At 42.1% G+C, this 20581-nt stretch overlaps 1 protein-coding gene across 3 annotated transcripts in view; it reads right to left on the reverse strand.

Annotated features, from left to right (window-relative positions):
* The window catches only part of LOC112252917 (kynurenine 3-monooxygenase), a 36937-nt gene that overhangs the window by 2664 nt on the left and 13692 nt on the right, over positions 1 to 20581 (reverse strand). For 2 of the 3 annotated variants that reach the window (XM_024424628.2, XM_024424619.2), the window contains exons 6-14: positions 20401 to 20488; positions 18034 to 18199; positions 17318 to 17389; positions 8788 to 8909; positions 8050 to 8197; positions 6796 to 6853; positions 6467 to 6549; positions 4105 to 4206; positions 3890 to 3949 (exon numbers count right to left, since the gene is read on the reverse strand). In XM_024424628.2, the coding sequence (XP_024280396.1) occupies positions 3890 to 3949; positions 4105 to 4206; positions 6467 to 6549; positions 6796 to 6853; positions 8050 to 8197; positions 8788 to 8909; positions 17318 to 17389; positions 18034 to 18199; positions 20401 to 20488 (899 nt within the window). Of the gene's footprint in view, positions 1 to 3159; positions 3741 to 3889; positions 3950 to 4104; positions 4207 to 6466; positions 6550 to 6795; positions 6854 to 8049; positions 8198 to 8787; positions 8910 to 17317; positions 17390 to 18033; positions 18200 to 20400; positions 20489 to 20581 lie in introns of those variants that run through there. The other variant, XM_024424637.2, reaches the window with a different exon arrangement.

Raw genomic sequence — 20581 nt, forward strand, 5'->3', positions numbered from 1 at the left:
AGACTTGTGGAGGTCTCCAATTGTTTTTCAGAGGTCTTGGCTGATTTCTTTTGATTTTCCCATGATGTCAAGCAAAGAGGCACTGAGTTTAAGGTTGGCGTTGAAATACATCCACAGGTACACCTCCAGTTGACTCAAATGATGTCAATTAGCCTATCAGAAGCTTCTATAAAGCCATGACATAATTTTCTGGAATTTTCCAAGCTGTTTAAAGGCACAGTCAACTTAGCGTATGTAAACTTCTGACCCACTGGAATTGTAATACAGTGAATTATAAGTGAAATAATCTGTCTGTAAACAATTGTTGGAAAAATTACTTGTGTCATGCACAAAGTAGATGTCCTAACCGACTTGCCAAATCTCTAGTTTGTTAACAAGAAATTTGTGGAGTGGTTGAAAAACGAGTTTTAATGACTCCAACCTAAGTGTATGTAAACTTTGGACTTCAACTTTATATAGCCTATGCATGGTCTATATTATCAGATGTGCTATTAGCAATAAGCATTATCACCTGTTGCCCAACTGAGGCAGCATAGTGGTTATAAAATGTACAGTCTGAATCATGGGGTTTCTCCATCTGCATTTACCCTATTGGACACAACATCCTGGTTGTTATTATTAATAATCATTATTTTCAATATGAATATATAAATTATTATGAATTATTATTCACTGGTGGGAAAAATGGGTTTCTATTACAAAGTAGGCTGTCATTGCCCTTTTAAGACGCCATTGCCCCTTTAAGAGCTCTGTTGCACAGCTGCAGGTAAATCATGCTTGAACTGCATTTGAAAAACAATGCCATGCATGCAATTAAAAAGAGTAGAGAAATACATGTGGTAGCAATGGAAAACTGGGATCTGCCTCTCTTTTTAACTAAAGGTCAAAACTGCTTTCAAAATAAATTTTCCAAAACTGCTTTTGCATTAACTGTTTGGGCTGCAATCCTGTTAATGGGATGATATGACAACAGCCAGTGAAAGTGTAGGGCGCCAAATTCAAAACAGAAATCTCATAATTAAAATTCCTCAAACACACATGTATCTTATACCGTTTTAAGGGTAGTCTTGTTAACCTCACCACAGTGTCCGATTTCAAATATGCTTTTCAGCGAAAGCACCACAAACGATTATGTTAGGTCACCACCAAACCACAATAAAAACAGCCATTTTCCCAGCCAAAGAGAGGAGTCACAAAAAGCACAAATAGAGATAAAATGAATCACTAACCTTTGATGATCTTCATCAGATGACACTCATAGGACTTCATGTTACACAATACATGTATGTTTTGTTTGATAAAGTTCATATTTATATAAGAAAATCTGAGTTTACATTGGCGCGTTACATTTACTAGTTCCAAAAACATCCAGTGATTTTGCATAGCCACATCGATTCAGCAGAAATGCGCATCATAAATGTAGATGATAATAGAAGTTATACACATGGAATTATTGATATACCTATCCTTAATGCAACCGCTGTGTCAGATTTTAAAAAAAACTTTACGGAAAAAGCAAACCATGCAATAATCTGAGACGGCGCTCAGAACAATAGTCAAATTAGCCGCCATGTTGTAGTCAACATAAACCATAAATTACATGCTAAATATTCCCTTACCTTTGATGAACTTCATCAGAATGCACTCCCAGGAATCTCAGGTCCACAATAAATGCTTGATTTGTTCAATAATGTCCGTTATTTATGTCCAATTAGCTACTTTTGTTAGCGCGTGGTCGACCATTTTTGCGGACAAAATCTTCAAAAAGTTATATTACAGGTCGAAGAAACATTTCAAACTAAGTACAGAATCAATCATTAAGATGTTTTTAACTTATATCTTCAATAAAGTTCCAACCGGAGAATTCCTTTGTGTCTTTGGGAGGAACGGAACAAAGGCAGATAATATGTGCTATGTGCGTGACCTGGAACTGGATCTCTGCCAGTAGTCTGATGCATTCTGTTCTTATTCAGTCCCACAACACAGTAGAAGCCTCATTCACATTTCAATAGATGGTTGACATCTAGTGGAAGCGCTAGGAAGTGAAGATATGAATGCTCTCCATCCAACCTCACTGAGCTCGAGCTGTTTTGCAAGGAGGAATGGGAAAAAATTTCAGTCTCTCGATGTGCAAAACTGATAGAGACATACCCCAAGCGACTTACAGCTGTAATCGCAGCAAAAGGTGGCGCTACAAAGTATTAACTTAAGGGGGCTGAATAATTTTGCACGTCCAATTTTTCAGTTTTTGATTTGTTAAAAAAGTTTGAAATATCCAATAAATGTCGTTCCACTTCATGATTGTGTCCCACTTGTTGTTGACTCTTCACAAAAAAATACAGTTTTATATCTTTATGTTTGAAGCCTGAAATGTGGCAAAAGGTCGCAAAGTTCAAGGGGGCCGAATACTTTCGCAGGGCACTGTACATTGAGTATAGCAAACATTAGGAACAACTTCCTAATATTGAGTTGCACCCCCGCTCTTTTGCCCTCAGAACAGCCTAAATTAGTCGGTGTATGGACTCTAAACGTGTCAAAAGTGTTCCACAGGGATGCTGGCCCATGTTGAGTCTAATGCTTCTCAAGGTTGTGTCAAGTTGGCTGGATGTCCTTTGGGTGGTGGACAATTCTTGATACACACAGGAAAGTGTTGAGCGTGAAAAACCCAGCAGCGTTGCAGTTCTTGACACAAACCGGTGCAATGTTCAAAGGCATAAATTGTTTGTCTTGCCTATTCACCCTCTGAATGGCACAAATACACAATCCATGTCTCAATTGCTCAATTGACTCGAGGCTTAAAAATTATTCTTTAACCTGTCTCAGCTTTATCTACACTGATTTGACGGGGATTTAACATTTGACATCAATAAAGGATCATAGCTTCACCTGGATTCACTTGCTCAGTCTATGTCATGGAATGAGAACGTGTTCTTAATGTTTTGTATGCTCAGTGTACGTCATTGGTCAGAATACATGCTTCCCTCAAATGGCCCTCCCAACTTTCTTGAGAAGCTACAGTATTCTACACACCGCTGTTTGAGTTGAGCACTGTGGTGGTGCACATTATAGACTACTTCATTCCCTTCATATGAACATCGGAGTGTCAGCAACAATCACGCATGTCAGTTCAGTGCACACAGCATAACAGACTAAATAAAATATTTGAGGATACATTTATTTGGGAATATATTTTGTAGAACAGACATGCTTCTGTCTATATTAGGCTATGTCATTTCCAAACCATCTCCAAACTTTTTGTCTATGGCTATTGTCTAAAAGCCCATATGAAATAAAATCAAACAAAAAAAATAATTTCGATTTTCAAATAGATTTCAGTATTCATTGCAAAATCCCTCCATCCTTTTGCAAGTTACATTGATGTGCTGTGCATGATATTCTCAAAGCCAACAATTTTCTCTTTCTTTGCATCTCTCCTTTCACTGACACATGCCTTTCAGTCTGTACTTCAGTAATGTTTTGACGACCCCCCCCCACACACATCCATTTGTTATTCTCTTTATTAAAGAAATTACACGTCATCAAAGACGCCAGGTCAGACAATTTGAGCCAGTGACGGGGCCAACAGGCTCGACGAGTAACCTCAACCCCTACAAATCATCATGGCCAACCACCATATCAACATCTCTTTGTCAGACAGGGAACTACATCTTCTTTTTTGGTTGCAACTAGAAAAGCGCTGTGTCCCTCTGGTTAGAATCAATTCCCCTTTTCTGACCTTGCTTTTGAAAAGATTTTGGTAAAAGCAGTAGTACTGTAGGTTAATGGATTGCACAGTTTCAAAATGTCAGAAAGGGCACACAAAGAACATTCGAAATGCATGCACTCAAAGACCCTTGTACAATGAAGAATGTACAATGTAATGTCTTACTTTGTCTTGCCAGTGCCAGCGTTTTACTGCCTCATGGTACCTTATCCTAGTAAATGTAACCTGGGAACAGGGAATGGTGAAACACCGAGACATTAAGAGAAACAAATACAGAAACACACAGAAATAGACTTTTAGAATCCTTCACAGTAATGCAAACTTCAAATTGTATTAAATGTACTATCAATTGGAGTGAAATGTATTACGAAAAAACTTGCCATGGTATATAAGGGGATTACTGTCCTTGGCATAATCATGTGGAGGGTATTGTCTACGTATTTTCGGAACAGGAACCATTTGGAATTGACATGTGACCGCATCTAAAAACGATACAAAATACATCTGTCAGCAAATCGAGCCACCTGTGCTCTGGATGAATCCGATTCATTACATGTACCCATCATACTGAAAACCCCATTATTTCTCCTGTAATACATGTCATTTTCAAAATGACCATATACCCACCACTTTGACATGCATTACCTGCCCTTTTTAACATTTCACCTCCACAAACACCATGAACAAACAAGCTCATTAAAAGGGCATTGGGTGCCAATTTTCTCAATTATATCTATAGAGTGAAGGCTACATTTAGCTCTGTAATCAGGTATTGTTATGATTCTAATGGAGTCTTGCCAAGGTGCTGCGGCTGTGTGTGTCACGTGCGATCTCGGGGAAGAATGGCTACACGGCTAATGTGGCAGTATACAAGGGGAGGGTAACACTTAAGACCAATTACCGTCTTTGTGCACAGAGGGATGAATTAAAGGATGGACATTTAGTGAGAGCCTGCTTCCTGTCAGCATGTGATGTCGCATTGGCAGCTCGCCTGCTGTCAATTACTCCGGACTCAATCAACTCAATCTCCCCAACCTCTCTGCCCAAGCAGAGGGAAATGTTTGTACACGCCTCTGCTGTGCCTGTGGACAGTCTCTCTGAACATCTTGGAAGACAGGAGCTATGAAAAATGAAATAACAGTAATCCTTGATGCTAATTAGATGGCAATAATTGTCATAACCGAGGCTGCAAATAACATGGGATTCAGAGAACCTTTGGTTTTGGTCTTAGTGTTATCTTGTCTTCTTGGTGCCACTAATTCATTCAGTGTGGCATCACTAAATGTTGGAGATTATACAGATTAATCCATCTATTAAATCACACACTGTATAAGCCGTCTTTGAGAAATGATGTTGAATCGATGAGAATGGCCGTTAAAGCTATTGATTGATGCAGACAGACAGATATGATGTTCAGCTCACATTATCTCTTTCATTGATTAAAATGGTTGACACCAAGGCTACATTATCTAAACGGAGCTTTTTCATCATAGAGTTCTCCAGATCCAGTGTCGCTGAAATCAGGCGTGCGTGCTCAGAGGTGCGTGCTTAGTCCCCTCCTGTACTCCCTGTTCACCCACAACTGCTTGGCCAAGCACAACTCCAACACCATCATTAAGTTTGCTGACGAAACAACGGTGGTAGTCCTGATCACCGACAACGATGAGACAGCCTATAGGGAGGAAGTCAGAGAACTGGCAGTGTGGTGCCAAGAAATCAACCCCTCCCTCAACGTGAGCAAGACAAAGGAGATGATCGTGGACTACAGGAAAAGGAGGGCCGAACACGCCCCCATTCACATCAACGGGGCTGTAGTGGGGCGTGTTGAGAGTTTTGGTGTCCACATCACCAACAAACTATCATGGTCCAAACACACCAAGAAAGTCGTGAACAGGCCGCGACAACGCCTTTTCCCCCTCAGGAGACTGAAAAGATTTGACATGGGTCCACAGATCCTCAATAAGTTCTACAGCTGCACCATCGAGAGCATCCTGACAGGTTGCATCACCACCTTGTATGCTACAGAGGGTAGTGCGTACGGTCCAGTACATCACAGGGGCAAGTTTCCTGCCATCCAGGACCTATATACTAGGCAGTGTCAAAGGAAAACCCCCAAAAATAGTCAAAGACTCCAGTCACCCAAGTCATAGACTGCTATCTCTGCTACCGCACGGCAAGCGGTACCGGAGCACCAAGTCTAAGTTCAAAAGGCTCCTTAACAGCTTCGACCCCAAGCCATAAGACTGCTGAACAATTCATCAAATGGCAACCCGGACTATTTGCATTGACAACCCCCCCTTTGATAATACACTGATGCTACTCGCTGTTTACTCTCTATGCATAGTCACTTTACCCTGACCTACATGTACAAATGACCTCGACTAACCTGCACCCCAACACATTGGCTCAGTACTGGTACCCCCTGTATATAGCCTCATTAAAACGTCATTGTTGGTTAAGGGCTTGTAAGTAAGCATTTCACGGTAAGGTTGTATTTGGCGCATGTGGCAAATAACATTTGATTTGTATAGTTTGATCACTGTAGTTGTACTGTGCCTGGCAAAACTGGGTTGTATTCATTAGGCACCAAACCGTAGAAAACATACTGAAACAGGGAGTAGCTACTTGGACTTGCCCAATAAGAAATTGTCATTTCCGTTTCTGTTGCAAAATGTTTGAAAACGTCTGCCCTGATGAATAAGACCCTGGTAATGGCTCTTGTACTAAGCTAGACTCAATTACTTCGACGTAGTTGTACATGGCCAGGTCTGCGATGGCATGGTCGTCTGGGACTCGGACTCGAGTGTACTCAGGCAGAACAGCACCTGAAAGAACCATAATGAATATAATAAAATATATAAAGTAGATTATATCTTTTCCCAACATCCACAGACACACACAGGTACATGAAATGAAACATGTATATTCAGCTCCACCAACAAAACAATCCCATTTAGCTGGTTGTTGTAGAAGTACTTTGACGTCAGGGGAAATGGATTTGAATGCTATGGTCCTCTGGCTGTCAAAGTACATTTGCTGTGCCGTCTGTAATGTGCAGTGTGTTCACTCACTGAAATCTTCGTTGAGCTGGTCCATGATTTCGTTGAAAACAAGGCAGTCTTCAAAGCCCTGGAAATAAGCTTAGTTAACTATTTGTTTCAAATGACGTTGAATCAACAATATTTTGGAAATGACATTAAATCAAGGTGTCATATTTTATAATAAGAATAATAATGTGTGTCCTGTCCAGGCACCCTGGGGTGTCAAAAGTATCCATGACTTTTTCCACATTTCCACAGCCATGCTGCTGCTCCAGAAACAGGCACTGTTCCCTGACCATGCTGGTCATTTATGAACATTTGAACAGCCATGTTCCTTCAAAAAGTATCCATGACTTTTTCCACATTTCATTGCTTGCTGTTTGGGGTTTTAGGCTGGGTTTTTACAGCCTGAATTCAAAATCATTTGATTTGATGATTTGATTTATTTTTTCTCACCGATCTACCACAATACCCCATAATAACAAATAGAAAACATGTTTTTAGACATTTTTGCAAAAGTATTGAAAATTAAATACGGACATATCTCCTTTACATATATATCCCTGAGTGGTTTCCTTCCTCTCCGGCAACTGAGCTAGGAAGGACGCCTGTATCTTTATAGTGACTGGGTGTATTGATACACCATCCAAAGTGTCAATCATCTACTAATAGGTTGCCTTCTTTGCAATTTATTGGAAAACCTCCCTGGTCTTTGTGGCTGAATATTGGTTTGAAATTCACTGCTAGGCTGAGGGACCTTACAGATAATTGCACGTGTGGGGTACAGAGATGTGGTAGTTATTAAAAAGTCATGTTAAACAATATTATTGCACACAGAGTGCAACTTATTATGTGACTTGTTAAGCAGATTTTTACTCCTGAACTTATTTAGGCTTGCCATAACAAAGGAGTTGAATACTTATTGACTCAAGACATTTCAGCTTTTAATTTTTTATAAATAAATAAAAAACATACTTCCACTTTGACATTATGGGGTATTGTGTGTAAGCCAGTGACAAAAAATAAAGAATTGAATTAATTTTGAATTTAGGCTGTAACACAAACATTTTTTAAAAAGCAAAGGGGTGTGAACACTTTCTGTTTTTACTTCTTTAAGGCACTGTATGTGCTAAGAGACACAGTGAAACCATGACCTTGGCCCTATGACCTTGCTAGCGCCATGCTCGTAACTGAGCCACACAGGACTGCGCAGGTCTCATATCTTCCATCCTCCTCCCCCTCTTGCTGTTCCCCTCTGTATATACTGCATATACTTTGACTTACTGCGTTCATCCCCTGTCCGTAGAATGGCACCACAGCGTGGGCTGCATCCCCCATAAGGACACACTTATCACTAAGGTGATATGGAGAGCACTTCACGGACACCATGGCCTGGGCTGGTAGACGGAAATAATCCCTCTTAAGAGCATCCCTGTGAAAGAGGGTAGCAGAGAGACACACAATGACCGCTATGACATTGATATGCATAGTGTATGGTATGCTGATTTCTTATACAGCTACACTGCAGGACCTTATCCATGCGCTCTTTTCAACCATTGTATCTAATGAGAGAAGAATATGGTCATACTCTCCGGCCTTGCATTGGCAGAAGAGGGCAGCTAGGATTAAAAAACAAACACATCAGCTAGTTGTGTTATATTGTAGGTGTTACATTCTTTATTTCAAAAGAAATTACATAATTTAACTGTGGATTTAGACAGCGGTTGGGGGTTCTAAAACCAAACAGCATTTAAGCTGTTTCTCCTGCTGCCTTTCAAGTCAAGTCAACCCTGAAAAGACCTATACGAGTTACACACCTCAGCTGCAACATGCTGTTCAGCTCAATAAAAAAATCAGCTCTCCAGGCTATGTAATGGTGGGTCAGTAACTTCACCCTCGAGATGATGGATGTGGTTTGACCTGCCCTGATGCAATAAAAAAATGTAAGTGGGCCGGAGGGATAAAGGGATGGAAAGGAGGATAGATGGAGGGACACGGGGAGGGGAGGGGAAAGTCACTTACGCTCCTATTAGTGGGATGGTGTCGGGAAAGTATTTCTGGAAGAACTCAATGACCTGGTCGCCCGTGGTGACATTTTCAAACTCGTCAAACGGCATGAAGAGTGTGCAGGTGAAAGTCTTGTCCTGAGAACAAACAGTATGGAGATTAATGCAGTAAGCCTAACAAATGTATGCTTCACATGAACTGATGGATGTGGCGCAGCGAGATGGCAATGGTGGGTGCGTTAGCAGGCCAGCCTATCCTAGAAGTCCTAGGAGTGTCGCTACCTTGGCGGCAATGCAATGCATTTTTCACCATCCTCCCAATGCACCCTTGAGCTGTACTGAGTGACAGTGTGAATGTACCCTTGAGCTGTACTGAGTGACAGTGCTAATGTACCCTTGAATTAGGTGCATTAACCTGGCTACACTCAAACAGAACAGCTGTTCCTCTTTCGCTGAATAGGCCAGAACTTTAATAATGGTATTAATAGTAGCAGCGGTGGAGGCTGAGAGGTGGGATTACTGCCTATCTGCTATAAAAGCTTTGCTGACATTTTGTGGGAGCGTTCACCTCTGTTAAAAAGTAGGGCTCGACCTGTGGGACCCAGAGTAATTGAGAAGTGAAGATGTTGGTGAAAAAGTTTAGTGGCTGAAAGTTTATTTGAGATAAAGTGAATGTATAGATCTGGACCAGGAGAATGATTTTTTTTATTATTTCACCTTTATTTAACCAGGTAGGCTAGTTGAGAACAAGTTCTAATTTGCAACTGAGACCTGGCCAAGATATTTTATTTTTATTTTACCTTTATTTAACTAGGCAAGTCAGTTAAGAACAAATTCTTACTTTCAATGACGGCCTAGGAACAGTGGGCTCACTGCCTGTTCAGGGGCAGAACGACAGATTTTGTACCTTGTCAGCTCGGGGGTTTGAACTTCAAACCTTTCGGTTACTAGTCCAATGCTCTAACCACTAGGCTACCCTGCCGCCCCAGATAAAGCGTGGCAATTCAACACATACAACAACAGAGTTACACATGGAATAACAAAAACATACAGTCAATAATAATAATAATACAGTAGAACAAAATAAAATAAAAAGTATATATACAGTGAGTGCAAATGAGGTAAGTTAAGGAAATAAATAGGCCATGGTGGCGAAGTAATTACAATATAGCAATTAAACACTGGAATGGTAGATTGGCAGGAGATGAATGTGCAGGTAGAGATACTGAGGTGCAAAGGAGCAAAATAAATAAATAAATACCAGTATGGGGATGAGGTAGGTAGATAGATGGGCTGTTTACAGATAGGCTATGTATAGGTGCAGTGATCTGTAAATGGCTCTGACAGCTGGTGCTTAAAGCTAGTGAGGGAGATGTGAGTCTCCAGCTATTGTGTTTGGCGATGAGTATGAAGCGAGGGCCAACCAACGAGAGCGTACAGGTCGCAATGGTGGGTAGTGTATGGGGCTTTGGTGACAAAACGGATGGCACTGTGATAGACTGCATCCAGTTTGTTGAGTAGAGTGTTGGAGGCTATTTTATAGATGACATCACCGAAGTCAAGGATCGGTAGGATGGTCAGTTTTACGAGGGTATGTTTGGCAGCATGAGTGAAGGATGCTTTGTTGCGATATAGGAAGCCGATTCTAGATTTAATTTTGGATTGGAGATACTTAATGTGAGTCTGGAAGGAGAGTTTACAGTCTAACCAGACACCCAGGTATTTGTAGTTGTCCACATATTCTAAGTCAGAGCCGTCCAGAGTAGTGATGCTGGACGGGCGAGCAGGTGCGGGCAGCGATCGATTGAAAAGCATGCATTTAGTTTTACTTGCGTTTAAGAGCAGTTGGAGGCCATGGAAGGAGAGTTGTATGGCATTGAAGCTCGTCTGGAGGTTAGTTAACACAGTGTCCAAGGACGGGCCAGAAGTATACAAAATGGTGTCGTCTGCGTAGAGGTGGATCAGAGAATCACCAGCAGCAAGAGCAACATCACTGATGTATACAGAAAAGAGAGTCGGCCCAAGAATTGAACACTGTGGCACACCCATAGAGACTGTCAGAGGTCCAGACAACAGGCCCTCCGATTTGACACACTGAACTCTATCAGAGAAGTAGTTGGTAAACCAGGCGAGGCAATCATTTGAGAAACCAAGGCTGTTGAGTCTGCCAATAAGAATGTTGTGATTGGTAGAGTCGAAAGCCTTGGCCAGGTCGATGAAGACGGGTGCACAGTAATGTCTCTTATCGATGGCAGGTATGATGTCGTTTAGAACCTTGAGCATGGCTGAGGTGCACCCATGACCAGCTCTGAAACCAGATTGCATAGCGGAGAAGGTATGGTGGGATTCGAAATGGTCAGTAATCTGTTTGTTAACTTGGCTTTCGAAGACCTTAGAAAGACAGGGTAGGATAGATATACGTCTGTAGCAGTTTGGGTCTTGAGTGTCACCCCCTTTGAAGAGGGGGATGACCGCGGCAGCTTTCCAATCTTTGGGAATCTTAGACGATACGAAAGAGAGGTTGAACAGGCTAGTAATAGGGGTTGAAACAATTTCGGCAGATCATTTTAGAAAGAGAAGGTCCAGATTGTCTAGCCCGGCTGATTTGTAGGGGTCCAGATTTTGCAGCTCTTTCAGAACATCGGCTATCTGGATTTGGGTAAAGGAGAAATGGTGGGGGCTTTGGCGGGTTGCTGTGGAGGGTGCCGGGCAGTTGACCGGGGTAGGGGTAGTCATGTGGAAAGCATGGCAGGCCGTAGAGAAATGCTTATTGAAATTCTCAATTATAGTGGATTTATCAGTGGTGACAATGTTTCCTAGCCTCAGAGCAGTGGGCAGCTGGGAGGAGGTGCTCTTATCCTCCATGGACTTTACAGTGTCCCAGAACTTTTTTGAGTTAGTATTACAGGATGCAAATTTCTGTTAGAAAAAGCTTGCCTTAGCTTTTCTAACTGCCTGTATATATTTGTTCCTAACTTCCCTGAAAAGTTGCATATCACTGGGGCTATTCGATGCTAATGCAGAATGCCACAGGATGTTTTTGTGCTGGTCAAGGGCAGACAGGTCTGGTGTGAATCAAGGACTTTATCTATTCCTAGTTCTACATTTTTTGAGAGGGGCATGCTTATTTAAGATGGTGAGGAAGGCACTTTTAAAGAATAGCCAGTCATCATCTACTGACAGGATGAGGTCAATGTCATTCCAGGATACCCCAGCCAGGTCGATTAGAAAGACCTGCTTGCAGAAGTGTTTCAGGGAGCGTTTGACAGTGATGAGACGTGGTCGTTTGGTCGCAGACCCATTACGGATGCAGGCAATGAGGCAGTGATCGCTGAGATCTTGACTGAAAACAGCAGAGGTGTATTTGGAGGGCGAATTAGTTAGGATGACATCTATGAGGGTGCCCATGTTTACTGATTTGGGGTTGTACCTGGTAGGTTCATTGATAATTTGTGTGAGATTGATGGCATCAAGCTTAGTTTGTAGGATGGCCGGGGTGTTAAGCATGTCCCAGTTTAGGTCACCTAGTAGCACAAGCTCAGAAAATACATGGGGGGCAATCAGTTCACATATAGTATCGAGGGCACAGCTGGGGGCAGAGGGAGGTCTATAGCAAGCGGCAACAGTGAGAGACTTGTTTCTGGAAAGGTGAATTTTTAGTAGAAGCTCAAATGGTTTGGGTACAGACTTAGAAAGTAATACAGAACTCTGCAGGCTACACCGCCCCCTTTGGCAGTTCTATCTTGGCAGAAAACGTTATAGTTAGCAATGGAGATTTCAGTTTTTTTTGTGGTTTTCCTAAGCCAGGATTCAGACACGGCTAAGACATCTGAATTGGCAGAGTGTGCTAAATCAGTGAGTAAAACAAACTTAGGGAGTAGGCTTCTAATGTTAACATGGGCATGAAACCGAGGCTTTTACGTTTACAGAAGTCAACAAATGAGAGCACCTGGGGGGTGGGAGTGGAGCTAGGCACTGCAGGACGTTCAGAACAGAGAGTAAAAGGAGCAGGTTTCTGGGCACGATAGCATAGATTCAAGGCATAGTGTACAGACAAAGGTAAGGTAGGATGTGAGTACATTGGAGGTAAACCTAGGCATTAAGTAATGAAGAGAGAGATATAGTCTCTAGAGATGTTTAAACCAGGTGATGTCATCGCATATGTAGGAGGTGGAACAACATGGTTGGTTAAGGCATATTGAGCAGGGCTAGAGGCTCTACAGTGAAATAAGACAGTAATCACTAACCGGGACAGTAATGGACAAGGCATATTGATATTAGAGAGAGGCATGCGTAGCCATGTGAACATATGGGTCCAGTGAGCTCAGGACACGGCGATTTCAGACAGTTAGCAGGCTAACAAGCTAACAGTTAGTAGGCCGGAGCTAAACAAGCCAGCAGCTAGTAGACCAGGGCAAGCTAGCAGTTAGCAGACTGGGTTAGCAAGCAAGCAGTTAGCAAGTTCTAGCAGTTAGCAGACCTGGCAGGCAAGCTAGCAGTTAGCAGACCGGGTTAGCAAGCAAAAGTAGTTAGCAAGGGCTAGCAGTTAGCAGACCGGGCAGGCAAGCTAGCAGTTAGCAGACCAGGGTCCGGCAGTTTAGCAGTTAGCAGACCGGGTTAGCAAGCAAGCAGATAGCAGGGGCTAGAAAGTTAGCCTTTGGGGGGGGTGACGTCGCGATGGGGGTAAGTCTGTTTTTGCCTCTTCGTGCGGTGATGTCGATAGACCAGTCGTGGAATTAGTAGGGTTCCAAGTTGCTCTAGGTAGCTAGCAGGCCGATATTGTAGCCCAGGAGTATGCTTCGGTGGTAGCACAGGAGCCCTGGCCGGGCTAGCTTCAAGCTAAATTGGTGCTTGCTCTGGGATGGAAACGCTAGCCAGGAGTAGTCATCCGGGATTGCGGTTAGCTAGTTGTGAAGATCCAGATGAAAATGTTCAGTTTATGGTAGGAATCCGGGGATAAAAATAACAGGTCCGTTATGCTCTGGTTAGAGTCACGTTGTTCGAACTGGCGAGAGCTTTCCGAGCTGAAGGTTAGCTGATGACCGCTGGCAATGGTTTGCTGACTGATATCTGGTAGTTAGCTGGCTAGCTTCAGTTGAGGGATTCCAGTTCCGAAGTAAATATAAATACTTTAGGAAAAAAAAGCAGATCCACGCCACATTGGGTGAGGCGGGTTGCAGGAGAGTATTTAGATGAGGTTTAGCAAAATATTTTAAAGGATATGCGACGAAAAATATGTAAAACTATATATATACAAGGGGCACGACAGGACAAAGATGTCTGACTGCTACGCCATCTTGGATTAATGATGTTCAGAGGTCAAGGGTCAAATATCCCTGTTTACACTGTGACCTCCTGCAGGTGATTAGCCAGTTTTGCAATGTGACATATACATTTGGTAAATAGTTTTGGTAAATGGAGCCACAATGCTAAGGCGTCATTGGCACCACTACACTCTTAAACTCTTGATGGTTGCTAGGCAGCGCCAGTTAACCAGCCTCCTGCCAGTTCTAAACTTTGCGAGGCATGTCACTTCTCCCATCTCTTTGCATAGCCCACCACTAAGAATGCACTGTTTTCTTAACCTCAACTGGATCCATAAAGAAATATCACTGAATGTTTGTCGTCGGAAGGAGACCAAGGTGCAGTGTGGTAGGCGTACATTATCTTATTTAAATGTGCCACCAAGAAAAACAATACAACGAATGAAACCGCTTCACCGTGCAAACTACATGCACTCAAACAAAGACAAGCTCCCACACTGAAAGAGGGGAAAAAAGGCTGCCTAAGTATGATCCCCAATCAGAGACAATGAAAGACAGCTGCCTCTGATTTGGAACCACACTCGGCCAAACACAAAGAAATAGAGAACATAGAATGCCCACCCAAATCACACCCTGACCTAACCAAACATAGAGAATAACAAGGATCTCTAAGGTCAGGGCGTGACAATGATTAAAATATTGGAATAGAGTAGGCTAATGCAATTGAAGGCTCAAATCAAATTATAGCTTACTGAAACTGCCAAAGTCATCCATTTATTGGAATAAATTTGAAGCAATATCCTAACCATATGTGGTCAATTAGATGAACATTTCAGCACTGTTTTGATTGGGACAGCACCATCATGCTGCTTTCAAACAAGCGTGGGGACTCGTCTTGATAAATCAATGAATGTCCGATTTCACTGAATCCCCATTTGGACATTGTTTAGGCTATGCTGGTTTGATTTGAATTAGGCTGTGGAAATGTTAGCTAAGTTGAGGTGAGTGCTGCTCATGATCATCTTGTCAAGTTTTGCTCTTCACAACGCTTCGTAGCCTAGGCCTACTCCCGACCACACAAAAAAAAGCCTGTGACTTCACTGACTTGTCTCAATCAATGTGATTTTGATTCACTGAACCTCCATCTGCATAGGCTATTTGGTTAACTGGTTTCCCGCTGGTCAAATAAGTGGAGGTGGTATAGCTCATCTATTCATTTGCTCAGCTATCACTGATCAGAAACATTTAGCATTCCATAATGTAGCCCAAATCAAGTGTAGGCCTCTTATTTTGCTTGATTGCATATAGGCAAATTCAAAAGCCTGCGGAGGTTGTGAAAAATGAACACAAGATCCACATGCTTTTGAAAATAGGATTGCTATTATTTTCTTTTGGAATCATGATGAAGACACTCTCAATGTAAGACCCTACGCCTGCTCCCTAACAAACAGGAGTGGGTTAGAAAGAGATGAGGCTTGGACTCGGCTCCACACATTTCCATGACACAGCGGTTCCACACATTTCCATAAGACAAGTTGTGTGGGGAAAAATATTATTTGTATTTTATTCTGATATATTTCATTATATTCTTACAACAAAATATATGTGTGTTGTCTACGATCGGGTAGGTGTGTCTTGTCTGTTTAATGAACAAAATAGTGTTACATCCATTAATTTGGACATAACATAATTAAACTAACAATATACAATTATATTGTTCTGAAAATAAATGTTATTAGTCTTGTAATGTTTATTAGTACCTGCCAAAAAGCCGGGTGTACACAATGATTTTGGCCTCGATTTTGCTGTCCCAGACAAGCTTTTGAGATGGTAGAAAAAAATCCCCGTGTCGTTGCCTACTCGGGGTACCCGGCCGTCACCGACGCTCATTTAATGTGAGCGGGTCAGAGATGCAATCTGAGGGCTAGTGAGCTAATCTTTGAGCAGTCATCCCGATATTTTCAAACATGTCTTCAATGCTCAAAATCTGCACAAAATCTGCAATGCTCTTGTAGTGTGAGATGTGCAACAACAAGTTTTGAGAATGGTTATCCAGCAATAGCCAATGAGAGCTTGCCAGGATTAAGCCAGTGAGATGACGTTGTTTCACATCCCCAGAATGTGTAGAATCTCGAGCAGGAGCCATACTTGCCTTTAATCAAAGCCAAAGACAACGTGTTAAATCATTACAGCTCTGAAGTTCACAAGCAATGTTATTCAATTCAAAATGTTTGCTATATTTTAACTCTTGTACGGCAAGCGTGAATGTCTGACTGAAAACGTCTAAGAGGCTGCTTTGAGCCACAGCTCATTGTAGCTACGTTAAATCTAATCACATCATTACATCATTGTTTCCTCGAGACAGCGTGGTATCGAGAATCCTTATGTCCAAGTGAAGAATCTTGTAGTGTGTGACGCACCGTCTGTGCCACATTGTTAAGTGCGTGCACCACTACAATGGCAAGTAAAAAAAAATAAAAAATAATACAGGAAAGACGGTTGTTTAATGTGAGAGGCTCAGTGATGTTAGGACTTTGAAAGTCGTGTAACATACACCCGGCTTAAATGAAATAATGGATGAAAAAACGATGATCAGTATTCCAAAAGGCTTCTTTTGAGTGCTTCCTCCATTCAATGGATATATTAAAATATACGCCCACCCACATCTGCACACCAGTGTTACCACTTGTCTCCGGTATGCTGGCATGCACACGGTATAATGGGCACGAATGTTGTTAAAATGGGCCTGTTTGTAAGGGGGTTAAAGAAAAAGCAGTATGAGGCCTCCCGAGTGGCGCAGGGGTCTAAGGCACTGCATCGCAGTGCTTGAGGCGTCACTACAGATCCGGGTTCGATCCCGGTCTGTGTCGCAGCCGGCCACGACCGGGAGACCCATGAGGCGAAGTACAATTAGCCCAGCGTCGTCCGGGTTAGGGGAGAGTTTGGCCGGGCTGTCCTTGTCCCATCGCACTCTAGCGTCTTCTGTGCGGCTGGATTCTGGGTTAAGCAAGCAGGGTTGTGTTTTGGAAGACACATTGCTCTCGACCTTTGCCTCTCCCGAGTCCGTAGGGGAGTTGCAGCGATGGGGCAAGACTAATAAAAAGCACTATATCTCTTTAGAGACATTTTCTTATACTGTATTCACTTCACAAAAGCACCTCTCCAACATGTTTAAACTTACCTACCTTCTATTATCAAGTAGAGCACATGATAATGAAGCTGAGAGGATAGATAGAGTATGTAGAAGAGGGTAAACAAACACGGTGTTCTATTTATACTCACCAAGTTGGGCAGAGCAATCATCATGAATGTGTTGCGTGGCCATATGTGCAGATAATTAGGCTTCATGGCAAACTGGGAGCAAAGTAAAAGAAATGACGGCATTATAACAGCATAAAGAAGATAAACACATTATACACAACAGACACAGTAGCATTGCATTAACCAAAAGTTGATCAACAAACGAGATGACACCTGATACCCTATGAAATACTATGTTGATACAATGAACATTCTCTGATCAAGGTTGACTGACAGAAACATAAGTTATTAAAATAAATGTGCATCTGACTGGTAGTGTGCAGAGACTTTTTCCTGTTGATACAATGAACTATAAAAACATATCAGTTCAGATTTAGGTTCAAATAGTATTTCATTTCAAATACTTTTAATGTTTGATTGAGCCTGACTGGTGTGGCGGATGGGTGGGGAATACACTTTTGGGACTATAGCATTGGTTCCATTGCACCAGTAAAGCTCATTGAAGTGTAGCTTAAGTATTTGAAAGAACATTTAAAACTATTTGAAACATGGGCTGTATTCAAAAAAATGACTTAGAATAGGAGTGCTGATCTAGGATCAGGTCCCCTCTGTCCATATAATTTTATTCATTATTATCTAAAAGGCAAAACTGATCCTAGCACTGCTACTCCAAAACTTTTTTTGAATATGGCCCCTGATCTGATCCTGTGCCATGTTCTGAGCATCAGAGGACCAACCTCTCCATTGATGGGGGGCATGGTGAGCTCCAGGTACCCATGGGGGATGTAGGTCTGACTGAAGTTGAAACGGCTCTGACGGAGGAACTGTTTCCGAATGGCAGAGAATGCTCCATCACACCCCACAATCAAGTCTGCCTGGATCTCCTCCTTTGCACCATCAGCCCTAAGACACACCATACAGTACCACCAACATCATTGAATTAAATGTGATCATTTAAAAACTTCAATGTCAATAAAGTTGTCAGTTTATAATTAATTTTAAATAGGTAGAATGTTAGTGAATAAGCCCTAAATTAATAATTCAATGTGCGGCAGTGCTAATTCTCACAGCGGTAGGGAGGTTTTACTGCTAATTTGGTTGTAAATTGTATGACACAATTACCTCAAGGCCACCCAATTTCAGATCAATAAAAAAAGTTATGCATGGAGGCTTAAAAGCAACACGTATATTACAGTGCCTTGCGAAAGTATTCGGCCCCCTTGAACTTTGCAACCTTTTGCCACATTTCAGGCTTCAAACATAAAGATATAAAACTGTATTTTTTTTGTGAAGAATCAACAACAAGTGGGACACAATCATGAAGTGGAACGACATTTATTGGATATTTCAAACTTTTTTAACAAATCAAAAACTGAAAAATTGGGCGTGCAAAATTATTCAGCCCCCTTATGTTAATACTTTGTAGCGCCACCTTTTGCTGCGATTACAGCTGTAAGTCGCTTGGGGTATGTCTCTATCAGTTTTGCACATTGAGAGACTGAAATTTTTTCCCATTCCTTCTTGCAAAACAGCTCGAGCTCAATGAGGTTGGATGGAGAGCATTTGTGAACAGCAGTTTTCAGTTCTTTCCACAGATTCTCGATTGGATTCAGGTCTGGACTTTGACTTGGCCATTCTAACACCTGGATATGTTTATTTTTGAACCATTCCATTGTAGATTTTGCTTTATGTTTTGGATCATTGTCTTGTTGGAAGACAAATCTCCGTCCCAGTCTCAGGTCTTTTGCAGACTCCATCAGGTTTTCTTCCAGAATGGTCCTGTATTTGGCTCCATCCATCTTCCCATCAATTTTAACCATCTTCCCTGTCCCTGCTGAAGAAAAGCAGGCCCAAACCAGGATGCTGCCACCACCATGTTTGACAGTGGGGATGGTGTGTTCAGGGTGATGAGCTGTGTTGCTTTTACGCCAAACATAACGTTTTGCATTGTTGCCAAAAAGTTCAATTTTGGTTTCATCTGACCAGAGCACCTTCTTCCACATGTTTGGTGTGTCTCCCAGGTGGCTTGTGGCAAACTTTAAACAACACTTTTTTATGGATATCTTTAAGAAATGGCTTTCTTCTTGCCACTCTTCCATAAAGGCCAGATTTGTGCAATATACGACTGATTGTTGTCCTATGGACAGAGTCTCCCACCTCAGCTGTAGATCTCTGCAGTTCATCCAGAGTGATCATGGGCCTCTTGGCTGCATCTCTGATCAGTCTTCTCCTTGTATGAGCTGAAAGTTTAGAGGGACGGCCAGGTCTTGGTAGATTTGCAGTGGTCTGATACTCCTTCCATTTCAATATTATCGCTTGCACAGTGCTCCTTGGGATGTTTAAAGCTTGGGAAATCTTTTTGTATCCAAATCCGGCTTTAAACTTCTTCACAACAGTATCTCGGACCTGCCTGGTGTGTTCCTTGTTCTTCGTGATGCTCTCTGCGCTTTTAACGGACCTCTGAGACTATCACAGTGCAGGTGCATTTATACGGAGACTTGATTACACACAGGTGGATTGTATTTATCATCATTTAGGTCAACATTGGATCATTCAGAGATCCTCACTGAACTTCTGGAGAGAGTTTGCTGCACTGAAAGTAAAGGGGCTGAATAATTTTGCACGTCCAATTTGTCAGTTTTTGATTTGTTAAAAAAGTTTGAAATATCCAATAAATGTTGTTCCACTTCATGATTGTGTCCCACTTGTTGTTGATTCTTCACAAAATACAGTTTTATATCTTTATGTTTGAAGCCTGAAATGTGGCAAAAGGTCGCAAAGTTCAAGGGGGCCGAATACTTTCGCAAGGCACTGTATGACCCTATGACACATATGGCATTGGACACACACTAGGCCACATGCAATTAAATGCAGGAACAAAGTCCAACCAAAAACAATAAAACAAGAGCAAGGCAACTTTAGAGAGCACTTTAGAAAGAGAGGGAGATATATATAGAGAGAGAATGTGAGTGTGTGTGTGTGTGTGTGTGTGTGTGTGTGTGTGTGTGTGTGTGTGTGTGTGTGTGTGTGTGTGTGTGTGTGTGTGTGTGTGTGTGTGTGTGTGTGCGTGTGCATGTGTGTCCGTGTGATTACTAACTATTTACCTGAGAAAGGTCATTGCTCCTGTTTCAGTGCTCCAGTTGAGTAGTTTGTGGGCGAAGTTCAGCTTTGTGGTTGAATACGTCTCTGCCGCTGCAGTTACAGAACAACACATTACAAAAACAGACTTACATGACACAGCAAACATGGGGCAAAACCTTACAAAAAAAGGGGAGGCAAGAATTG

This window comes from Oncorhynchus tshawytscha, linkage group LG01, assembly GCF_018296145.1.
Source record: "Oncorhynchus tshawytscha isolate Ot180627B linkage group LG01, Otsh_v2.0, whole genome shotgun sequence".
Classification (NCBI taxonomy): Eukaryota; Metazoa; Chordata; class Actinopteri; order Salmoniformes; family Salmonidae; genus Oncorhynchus; species Oncorhynchus tshawytscha.